Here is a 12,503-nt window from a genome sequence, read left to right on the forward strand (position 1 = left end):
AGCCATGGCCGCTGAGCCTGCGCGTCCGGAGCCTGTGCTCCGCAACGGGAGAGGCCACAACAGTGAGAGGCCCGCGTACCGTAAAAAGAAAAAAAAAAAAAAAAAAGTCAACCGTAACTGCTATATTTTGGTGAGAATAAATGCCAACTCCCTAACTGGCAGTTAGCTGGGGAGCTCTGCTGATGCCAGAAAATAAATGAGTGTTGACTATTGATGGCATTTGCTACTATTAAAACCAGGTTTTTTTAAACTTTATTTTTGTTAGATCTAACACTTTGGGTCAAAATTTCAATTTGATGATTAATAATGATTTGAAGAAAGAAAAGAATGAAGAAAAGCAGGGAGGGAGGAGATATTTGGAAGGTGAAAGCACGGGGATGATGAGGGGAAAGCTGATCAATGCTTCTGGGTAAACTACAGGAAACAAAAGAAGGTGCTCTGAAGTAGCTAGGAGTAATTATAAAAGGATAGCTCGCCCTGAAACACGACCCCCATCCCCAGGTAAATATTAAAGCTTTCCTTTTAAGTCCTATGAAAACAAACAGATCCAAAAGTAGAGCATGAGAATCTCCCTCTGGTATGGAAATCAAATGAAGATGCTTATGTTTAGGACAGCATGAGAAGGCTCACCTCACCCTAAATATGGTATTACAACATTCTAGTTGGTAACACTAGGTGATGGTAGTGCCAACTGGTATAGCTTGACCCAAGCAACCTGTCATGTCTGATATAGAACGCACGTGGTCACACTCGGTAATATGACAACTTGAGTGGAAAGGACCAACAAAATCATGTAATGTAACCTCCCACCCAAGAATTCTTTAAAACATTCTTCTGAGATGGTCGCTGGGGCTCTGTTTAGAAACTTCCAGTGGTAGGAGGCTCACTGTCTCAAGGCAGATTGCCTGTTGATGGGAAGCTCTAACTGCAAGAGCCAAAACTGCTTCCCTATGACTTTCACTCACAGGCTCTACAGTAAGTTGTCCTCCCATGCAACAAGCACTGTCCCCTCTTTCAGTTGTCATGGTTAGTCTTCCTCAGACTTAAATATTATTCTTTCCAGATCACTCCTCTCCTCTGGGTTTACCTTAAATTCAACTATTATTTTCAGGCTTAGAATCTTTATTTTCAGCTAGCTTGGAAGTCAAACCCTAAATTGTCATTTTTAAACACACTCCTGGTTAGGAGGCTATTAAGAAGACACAGTAGCGTGTACTCCAATATAAAATTTAAAAAAAATTTTAAATAAAAATAAAAAAGAAGACACAGCAACATGCAGAGGAAAGAACCCTGGCTTTCAAGCTGGACTGGAATTCCAGCTCTGCCAACACTAGCTATGCAATCTTTGGTGAACCTGTCTTCACATGTGTAGATGGATATCAAACAAACCTACTTCCCAAGATTTTTATACAGGACAAATACAATAACAAACCTACTCTGAGCAGCCGGCCTCATGCCTGGGACATACAGCAAGGGCACCATAGAGGCGTATTCTTTTCCTTAACAGCTTAACTTACTGTCACTTGTGCGTGAACCCAAATCAAAGCCCCCAAATGCTTATTTGTAACCAGTTAATTGATATTTCTCCTCAGGAGGAAAACATCAAGGGGACCAGTGATACTTGCCTTCTCTGTTTGTTTGATGAATTCATAGATAACCTGGTTGATTTTACTCGAAAAGATTATTTAAATTTAGGAGGAAATATTTCAGCAAACTTCTTTTTTGTTTGCACATTTTTATGTTCCTAAAGAAAAGTTTTTTAGCAGAAATGTATTTTGAGGGGGAAAAAAATGATCATCTAGGAACGTCCGTATGCTTCAGTAGGTTATTCAATTCCCAAATGACAATTACAAATTTTTTTAAATTGGAAACTTTTCCTTTGCATAAAGTGTGTCTGGAGCATCATTCATACTGATTTTCTTTCCCCTGTATTATGAACAACTACAAATTTATCAAAATGGAACAAATAAGAGAAAAAGAGCCTTTGGGGTGTGTTATTAAGAACAGGCAGGAAAAGGATTTGGGGAGAAGACAACTTTGGTATCATGAATATAAGACTTCAGTGATTGAGAAGATAAAATCTACGGCAAATGACTTACTGCTTTTAAAAACCTTTAATTAACACCTTTGTCAATCCCTAATTAGCTCTCAAGGTCAAGGTCCCTAATTTCCTCTCAAGGGAAACGAAGCATCTGTGATTTTTAAAAATGGGAAATTTACTCTTGAAATATTTAGGAAGATTTCCATTTAGTGATATAAAGTGTAAACAAAAACTTGATAAAAATGGACACTGAAACCTAAAAGCTACAATCAATTGTTCAACTGCCAAGAATAATATTTCGACTACTCGGTTTCACAGATGATACTTTTATTATTTTTTTCACCACCATAACAGTCTGCATTACGGATAAAGCAGTTAGTTAGTCACAGCCCAAGTGCTGGTGTGGAAGGCCTCTTTCATCACATCATTCTAGCAACATGAAACCAAGAAATCAGGGTCAAAACATCTCCAAAGCCTCTTTCAAATGGCAGGCAACTAATGGAATTTTCCTTAAGAGCTGAAAATGGAATTCTAGTCCCATATCACTCTGGCAGAGTGTTCAGAGTCATTGCCCTTAATGGCACTGCAAAATTTATTAAACACCTACTGTATACAGCACAGGGGTAAACACACCACTTCTTTCCCTGGGGCACTTGAAGTTCCATATGTAGCTGCCTTTCACTTTACTCCTTTTTGCTACACAACACCATCTGCCATTAAGCCTCCAAATTATCCCCGTCTGCTAATGAGTTCACACATCCGTTCCAGTGGTGACTTCTCCTCTGAGCTCCAGGTGCCCATGGATGTTCCGGATGTTAACTTACTCCAGAATATCAAATTGAGTATGTTCAAATGGCACCTGTTCTTTTCCTGCCTCCCCTTGCTCCTCTCTTTCTCTTCCTACAGACCCAGCCTTCATTAAGGATACAACAGGTCGACCACGCCTCTAGCCAGAAAATTCAGGAATCACCTCTGCCTTAGCAACCACGTCCCATTCATCATCGAGTTAGGTCAAGTCCATCTCCTAAATCTCTTTGAAATCTCTCTTTCTGTCTTGTGGTTAAGGACCTTGATATTTCTGGCCAAGATAACTGAAGGAGTCTCATCTCTTCTCCCCCTACTCTACATAAAAGCCACAGGGCTCTTTGTAAAATGCAAATTTAATCAATGGTGTCCCCAACTATTAAAAATCATTGAAGGGCTCCCAAGTGCCTTCCAGATAAAACCCAAATTTCTTAACATGACATTCACATTCCTTTATAATTTGGTCCCTTACTGGCTTTTCACCTTCAGCCTTCAGAATCTCTGGCCATGCCCTCACCCCTCACTCCACATTAACCCACTCACAGGTCCTTGAGTAAGCTCTGTTTTCTTAATTCCTCCAGGACCCTGCCAATTTTTCTTCCCTTTGCCTAGAAGGGCCTCTTTGGTCTTATTCTCACTTATAAAACTACTTATCTTTCAAGACTCCTCACTCAATCTATTAATTTTCTCACTGAGGAAAGTACAGTATGTATTCAACAGGCTTTCACTGTGTATGGGTCAAGCATTATCCTAAGTGTTGGACAAACAGTGAAGAGTGAGACAGGCAGAGAGCTCAAAGGTTATTTTAATACAGTGATCAGTGCTGAGTTAGGGTAAGTACTAAGACCCACAGAAGCGTCCAGAAGACTTGGGGAGGGATAGGGAAAACTTGCCAGAGAAGAAATTATATAGCTGAGACATAAAAGATGAACAGGAATTAGCCAGACGGTTGGGGTGGGGAAAGCATGCCAGGGAGAGACACAGGATGTGTCAAGTCCCAGAGGAGCATGGCGGGGGCGGGGGCAGGGGATGCAACACAGTGCACAACATTCAGCATGGCTGAAGTAGGGAGAATGTTAAGGCAAAATGAGAGAAGCTGAGACTGGAGGAGAAAAGATCCAGACTGGGAAAAAGTTAATATTTGACACCACTCTCCCCAGGCTGTTAAGCAGCCTTCCTCTATGTTCTCAACTCAGCATTTGGCATGTCTCTCTCTCATGGACTTTATCACATGTATTACTCTAATACAGGCTTGTACTGTTGATGTCTACTCCCCTTGAATGTGCTCCTTGGGGGCAAAGACTGTCCTCCTTTCTGTATCCACTGTTGGCGATAGTCAGCTTCAGAGAAGGAGCTCAAAAATGCTTTTTAAATGGATAAATGTATGAAACAACAATGTGGATGGAAAAGGTAGAAGATTTTTTTAAATGGCAGTAAAGTTAAGTAATGTATGAGTAATGTCATGAGAAAATGTAGGTATTAGATGGTAAGGGCCAAAATGAAAGGTGGACCACTCTGAAGATGAAGTTGTGAGTGCTAAGCTATCTGAAGCCTCTTCATGATGAAGATGGAAATTGCATTAGATTTAAAGGATGGATAGGATTCGGACAGGTAGAGTTGAGTGGGAGTTGTTGCACGTAGAAGCACTAAACTGGTAAGAAAAAGGTCAGGGCATACGTGGAGTGGGGATGTAGGGAGAGGGCTTACCTGGGGGAAGAGGAAGATCAGGGGTAAAATGTTGCTGGAATTATCCTTATAAGCTGTACCACCTTACTTTATTAAAGAAAACAGGATCAAGGACTGTCTTGTCTTTGATTTCAAAGTAATGGATTCTTTTCAACAAGTCCTGTCCATGGTTTTGGGGGGGTTTACGAAATGATAAGACTCAAGGAATAAATGGTGAGATAAAATATTCTGCACTTTTATCCATTTTTTCTTCTCTACACGTCATCTTTATGGATGCCACATAAACAACCCTAGAGGAAGGCACCATTTAGGACAGAACTCTCCTTAAAATGTGGCTTCTGAAAAGTATTATGAGCCTTCTAACCTACTTCAAAAGGCTGCTTTAGGGTGCTTCATACCATACCCGAATGAGGGTTCTAAACCAGATTAATGCCAAAAGGAACAGCATCATTAAGAGCAAACAAAGAAACAAACGCTGATCTAGAGAATTCTGTTTTGTGGTTCATCAAGACACTGAATCAAGAAAATGACACCCTTCTAGCTCACTTATGAGAACTAGGTCATTCTAACATCTTAGGTTCAAATCTGGGTCAGAAAGGTGACTGTAGCAACCACCAGTGATGTTTCTCTCTGATCTGAGCAGTTTCAGTTGTACCACTAACCAATATTTTCTATTTAGGAAGATAAAATCTAGAGGTGCACTGAAATGGCTGGTGTGTTCTAAAGTCTGCTTTATAAAAGAGGGCTGAAAGCATGCAAGAACCAAAGAATAGATTTCTTGGTTCACTGTGGGGCCTGTATTGCAATTTGCACCTAAATGATTAAAACCTAATTTTTACTGAGTTTCCTAAAATGAGATCCAACAATTTGTACTTGTGATTTGGGAAAGCAAAGAAGAAAGGCAGTCTTAACTTTGTATATATCATCCATTTTAATAGCCCAAGTATAAGGATCAATACAACTTTTATTATATCACACTGTCAAAGTTACCAAGGACAGTAGTTCAATTCTGTATGTATATGCATATTTCCAGAGAATTTCACATTAAGAATTCTACATCTAGAAACATTAAATTGATGAATCTTCCTATTCGGTCTACCCACGGATTAAATTAATCCTATGACTATCAATGTAACACACTTTTAGAAGGTAACAAAAAAATTCTAAAATGCTTATAAAAAAAAAAAGAAAGGTGGTAGACATTTAGAGGAAATAAAAGAGAAAGGCACTTTACCTTTTCAGTAATGATGCGGTTGACACATTGTTTTCCTGTCAGTGGTAATGTACATTTCTCCATGATTTTATGTGCATTTCCCTGTTTGAAAAAAGAAACATTAAAAAGAGTAGTTAGGAATCAATTCTTATTTAGAATTGGTATAACACAGGACAAACAGGAACTATCAGAGAAATCGTCTCCTAAGTACAGTCTGTTTGAAATCTTTGTGCAGTCATGCTTTTACTTTCTTTCTGGAGGCAGCTTGTGTCCCTAAAATAATTTAGGGAGAGTGCCAAATGAATAGCCAAAGGCATAACTGATTTAGTTGGGAAACATCCTGACCCCTCAAGCCTCAGCCCTTAGATCATATGATGGAGAAATTTCACTTCTAGCTTCCTGCTAATTTTTCTCTTCCAGGGAATGGTCTCCTTGACAAACAACCTATTATTTACCAAGGGTAGGAAGCATACACAGAATGCAAATGCATAATATACCTTTTTAAAAAAGTTTTAATTTTATTTGTTAAAAACGTAACATATTCACAGAAAACAGCAGTTCTTGCCTCCCTTCTGTACGCTTAGACCTGCTCTGGACAGAAATCAGAATTCAAATTTTTTAGCATTTTCTTATGTACTATTTTACATTTTCTTCCTACCTCTGCATTTAAAATTTTTTTAAATTTTATAATAAATTTTACTTTATTTTCCATTATGGTTTATTACTGTATATTGAAATATAGTTCCCTGTGCTATACAGTAGGACCTTGTTGTCTATCCACCCTATATATAATAGTTTGCACCTGCTAATCCCAAACTCCCAATCCAACCCTCCCCTGCCCACCCCCCTTGGCAACCGCAAGTCTGTTCTCTATGTCTGTGAGTCTGCTTCTGTTTTATAGATAAGTTCATTTACGTCATACTTTAGATTCCATATATAAGTGAAATCATATGGTATTTGTCTTTCTCTTTCTGACTTACTTCACTTAGTATCATAATCTCTAGGTCCATCCATGTAGCTACAAATGGCATTATTTCATTCTTCTTTTTATGGCTGAGTAATATTCCTGTGTGTGTGTGTGTGTGTGTGTGTGTGTGTGTGTGTGTGTGTGTATACCCCACATCTTCCTTATCCATTCATACACACCCACACCCACATCGTCTTTATCGATTCATCTGTTGATGGACATATAGGTTGCTTCCATGTCTTGGCTATTGTAAACAGTGCTGCTATGAACATAGGTGTGCATGTATCTTTCGAATTAGTTTTGTCTGGATATATGCCCAGGAGTGGGACTGATGAATCATATGGCAACTCTACTTTTAGTTTTTTGAGGAATCTTCATACTGTTCTCCATAGCGGCTGCACCAATTTACAACAGTGTAGGAGGGTTCCCTTTTCTCCACACCCTCTCCATCATTTGATGGCCATTCTGACTGGTGTGAGGTGATACCTCATTGCAGTTTTGATTTGCATTTCTCTAATAATTAGCAATGTTGAGCATCTTTTCATGTGCCTTTTGGCCATCTGAATGTCTTCCTTGGAAAAATGTCTGTTTAGGTCTTCTGCCCATTTTTTGACTGGGTTGTTTGTTTTTTTGTTATTGAGTTGTATGAGCTGTTTGTATATTTTGGAAATTAAACCTTTGTTGGTCGCATTGTTTGTAAATATTTTCTCCCAGCCTGAAGATTGTCTTTTCATTCTGTTTAAGGTTTCCTTTGCTGTACAAAAGCTTATAAGTTTGATCAGGTCCCATTTGTTTATTTTTGCTTTATTTCTATTGCCTTGGGAGACTGACCTAAGAAAACGTTGCTAGGATTTATGTTCTCTTCTAGGAGTTTTACGCTGTCATGTCATATATTTAAGTCTTTAAGCCACTGTGAGTTTATTTTTGCGTGTGGTTGAGAGTGTGTTCTAACTTCATTCATCTACGTGCGGCTGTCTAACCTTTCCAATATCACTTGCTAAAGAGACGGTCTTTTCTCCATTGTATATTCTTGCCTCCTTTGTCAAAGATTAATTGACCATAGGTGTGTGGGTTTATTTCTGGGCTCTGTATTCTGTTCCATTGAGCCTCTGCATTTTTTAATACTATGTTGACCAGACTATTTATTTCCTAATTAATCAGCTTTAGATATTGTCTACTAACTTCTTATTGGGGTGTATGAAGACTTAACTCTCTTACAAACCCCCATCCTTCATTATCTTCAGTTCTCCCAGCATAGCTATATCACAATTTGTAGGTAACTCAATAGTCAGAATTTACACCTGCTGACAAAACGGCTATGTAAAATGGCTCATTGCTGGGCCAGGCAGTGTAGAAAACCATGATTATATTCACTTTCTTATACAGCGATTTGCTTTTCCTGGAATTTGTCTGAGCCTCAGTTTGCTCATTGGTAGAATGTGTGCATTGGTCTATAGTGACATTTTTTTAAAGTTTCCTTTAGCCACAGTACCCTTTTTTCAAACATAAAAGAGCGATTGAGAGTGGAAAGCAGGTTTTCACCCATTAACCCCCTTCCCCCACCCCCTACCACCCCCCAGTATAGAGGTGGCCTCTGGGTCACATCTATGGAGCACAGTGGAAACATTAGCTCTGATGATTTGATCTTCAGATCATTTTCTTCTGATGATGATTCAGCTCCTTTCTAAGTATCAAGCACCAGGAGCCTAAATTAATATTTCCCTTGAGGCTGAAGGCTAATTTATCACATTTTAGATCTTCTATTAAAAATGGCAAAAATGCTTCTATTGCTTCCTTTTTGGATCTGAAAGCACCACACGTGATGTCATCATCATCTTTAGCCATCTCAATGTTTTACCTTCTGAAATATGCACCACTACCTGGTTTATCTCTCTCTCAAAACTGCTGCCATACCAAGTACGATCAGAGGCAAGAGATTTCAAACAACTGGGCTTAATTAAGATTTTACTGCTTGTAATAATCTGTCAACTCACCAACATACTAGTAATTAAGAGGTTTTAGTATACTTAACCCAGTGGATGGCATAAAAGATACCAACATTTTTTGAATGAATGAATGGGAAGAAAAAGGGAAGTCTATTGGGAATCTTGGGTGGATTTCAAAAGAAGACAAACTCTATTACTTTAATTTAGTCAAAAGTAGTGCTAAGTACACACAGAGTAGATAGATGTTATACCTTTAACAACAAGTTATATGCTTCTGGGTCTTAATGTGTAAGACAATTTATAGCTGTAGAAATGAAACCTCATTTTTACTTCATTTTTAATGATCCATTTTCATTCCCAGATTTCAAAGAAAGCTTGCACATGTCACAGAAGCTTAATTAAAGAGCTGAAATTAATGATGAACATCCGAACTTCAATAGCTGTCAGGACTCCTTACACTTAATATAACTCAAATAAGACATGTCACAATGAATTCCAGGTCTGCCTGTGAACAAAGCGAACAATCTGTGGGCCTCCAAAGAACATTTTCTGCAGGGAGCTCTTACTTTGTTCTCATTATTTGAGCAAGATCTACACCTGCTGTGAAAGCAGTCACTTGGATTTCAATGAACAACCAACGCTGGTTTAGGATCAAGCGAGTATTTCAACTGACAGAATTAACTGTGCCCTACCAACAGAGACCTTTTAGAGACCATTTTCCATGAAAACAGTATAGCTCAGTGGTTCAGAGTGGAGCCAAAGGACCTGAGTGCAAAGCCTAACTCTACTCCACACTAGCTGGGCAAGGTTCCTGTGTCTGTGCTTATCCATCGCTTTACCTCAGGGGTTATTGTAAGTGTCCAGTACTTAGCAGGTGCTCAATAAGCTTGCACTGTTTTTATAACCTATATTTAACATTTCTACAATCTACCAGGGAATTCTTCAGGAGCTCTTAAGTTCCTAAACGAAGTTGGACATAGAATTACACAGAAAATGGCCTAAACAGAATTCCTGAGAGCCACAAAAACGGCAACACGTATTTGGGGGCAAACCATATGGCTGGCCTAGGAAGCTGGCACCAAGCGTATTCTTGCAGTGAGAACAGTGTAGCTAGATGACTCCATTCACTCTGAGCTTCAAGACATAACACAGATCAAGGATAAAGAGAAAATGGGATGCAGAGAGAGATTAAAGAACGTCACAGTTTCAGTACCCAACAATAGGTTAGCTATGAAGCCAAAATATGACTAACGCCCACTTGAGCACTCTATTCTAACCACGCCAGGCTGAGCCTTACCAAGTTCTATGATTCACAAAGGAGGAACAATCACTGAGTTTTTAGCATTTAAAAATAAATCCTGAAAAAGAGATGCAGTGTAGTGTGGTAGCAAAGAACACTATATTAGGAGTCCAAAGACCTGGTTTTGAATCTTAACTCTGCCACTTAATAGTCATTTTGTCCCTTAAACTCTTTATGCGGTAGTTTTCTGTTTGATTGCCTTGTCTTTCTCACCTGATCACGGTAGGAAGAAATGTTCTGCAAGTGCAGTAAAGTAGGAGAGGTTGAATCTACATTCGAATATTTTGGGTGAGTGGGGTCTTGTTCCTCCTCATCATTCTGCTTCTTTCTTTCTCCATAAAGAAAGGTCAGAAAAGGCAGAGGAACGGATACCAAGTGTAGCATTAAAAATTCTCTGACTGGACCCAAGGACTCCTGATTTTGGTATTTCCTTATTTCCTAATTTCATCGTAACCTTGGTGAATAGCTAAATCTCTTTCCTCCACCTGCTTCTCCAGCTTCTCTTTTCCCCACTGCATCACTTACAGGCCTCCTGCAAAACCTAGGAATCCACCGTTTTCATTTTATATGACCGAAAGCGTTAATACTTTCTATTACTTGCTTCATGGTGATCTCTTTTTAATTCATTAGATATCTGTGTGCAATTTATTACTAAATTCTTCAGTAATAAACGACTCCGGTTAAACGATAATAAATTCCCTTGTTATCATTACAATAAGCTTTGTGTTATCACAATAAACTTAATCCCAAATAACAAGCTCTCTTTTTTACAACATGATGATTTTTACATTTGATGTCAACATTTCTTTCACCTGAGGCAATGGAGCATTCATGTAAGATTTTGCCTTACATAAAACCCCATTTTATGCCCATCTTTTTTGTTAAGTATTTCTTCAATGTGGCTGCAATATATTTCTTCTTTGGGAAAGCCCTAGTGATCAAGTACAAAGAAGGAAAAGTCTAGAAGTTGGTTGATCCTTAAGAGACCGAGCCTTTACGGGTGTATTCACGCCACCTGAAACACACACCACCCTGTACTCCTTCATCCCACGTTCGAATGGCAACACCCTCCCTATTCTTTACGACTTGGCTCAGGTGTCATCTACCCTGGAGAAACCATCTCCAACATCCCCTATCCAGTGCCGCCAACTCCAGTGTCCCAGGAACTTTCCTAGTCTGGTGCACCTCGTAGGTGCTCCTGTGTTTCCTCTACTCTCCACATATGTTGTAATAGTTGCCCTCTCTTTACCCACCACTGGACTCTGAAACAATTTATCTTTGTATCTTCCACAATGAGTAGAGTACTAGACAAACCACAGCGATCAATAAATGCTGTCTGACTATTATAATTCTGATCCAAGGAACTCCAACAGCGTAGGAGCTGTAAAATACCATGTGACTGAGTGGCTATGGACCACTGGAGGCTGCTTTCAGTCCTAAGAAAGGTACTTGTACATTCCCAGCATCTCTGAGCTCACTAGGAGAAGTGCAGCTAGCAGAGGTGTGCAGAGGGGCTTACAAAACTTGGGGAGGCAGATAAAGGCATGAGCAAAGGGAGTAGCAAAGACACCTCAAGACTGCGGTGTGGGGAGTTCCCGGGTGGTCCAGTGGTGAGGACTTGGCGCTTTCACTGCCGTGGTTTGGATTCAATCCCTGGTCAGGGAACTAATATGCCTCAAGCCATGCAGCGCAGCCAAACAAAAAGAAAAGACTGCAGTATGAAACATACAAATGTATAAGTAAAGAGAGAAACTGAGTAAATTATATAATACTTATTCTAGCTCTTCTGCTTGCTCTCTCCTACAGCTGCAAGGCTTGCATGAACCTGTTGAAAAGCGGGGCTACAAAGGCTGACCTTGGCAAGGGAATACTCCATACTTTGTCTGGTGGCACAATGAAACCCAGGACAGGTCTCTCTTAGGGCTTTTGCCAGAATATCATGGAGGAAGCCGGAGCGCTACCGCCCTTGCCCCTTCTTTCTATATACACACACGAACACACACAGAACAGATATAAAAATTGGGGAACGCTGTATTACAAGACCCATGACTGTCACATGGGTGACATGATGATTGATGTGGTACCCAGAAAAGAAAAATGGGATTTGCTAAAGAAAGAAATTCAAGGTACACAGAATAAAAGGACAAGATGACGATGACATTACTCACACTGAGTTTATCCTCATGGGATATTTTTGGCCTTTACACAGCACCTATTTGGTAGGGATCCCAGCAATCCATATAGGACTTCAGTGGAAAGGCTCAGCTAGCTCTGAAGCAGAGAAGAGTTGCTATTACAAATGGTTTTTATATGTGGATGTAATAACAGCTTGTGGTTACACAGGCACATTCTCAGGGGAAGACTAGCCAAATGAGACAATAGATACAGCAAGCCATTTCCCTGAAAATAGTCTTCAGGGCTTTGCGATCTTAGAATAGAAGGCCATTTTTCTTCAATATAATACAAAAATCTTTAACATGGCCTTTTATTTTCTCTCTAAAGACTTCATCCTATGGTCTCTAGACTAAGGATGGCAGAGCCCAGGA

At 39.6% G+C, this 12,503-nt stretch overlaps 1 protein-coding gene across 2 annotated transcripts in view; it reads right to left on the minus strand.

The window, feature by feature from the left end:
- OXCT1 (3-oxoacid CoA-transferase 1) overlaps positions 1-12,503 on the minus strand; it is a 131,338-nt gene that overhangs the window by 7,040 nt on the left and 111,795 nt on the right. For both annotated transcript variants that reach the window (XM_024119268.3, XM_028492880.2), the window contains exon 15: positions 5,766-5,846. In XM_024119268.3, coding sequence (XP_023975036.1) covers positions 5,766-5,846 — 81 coding nt within the window. The remainder of the gene's footprint in view (positions 1-5,765; positions 5,847-12,503) is intronic.

The sequence above is a fragment of the Physeter macrocephalus genome, chromosome 8, assembly GCF_002837175.3.
Source record: "Physeter macrocephalus isolate SW-GA chromosome 8, ASM283717v5, whole genome shotgun sequence".
Classification (NCBI taxonomy): Eukaryota; Metazoa; Chordata; class Mammalia; order Artiodactyla; family Physeteridae; genus Physeter; species Physeter macrocephalus.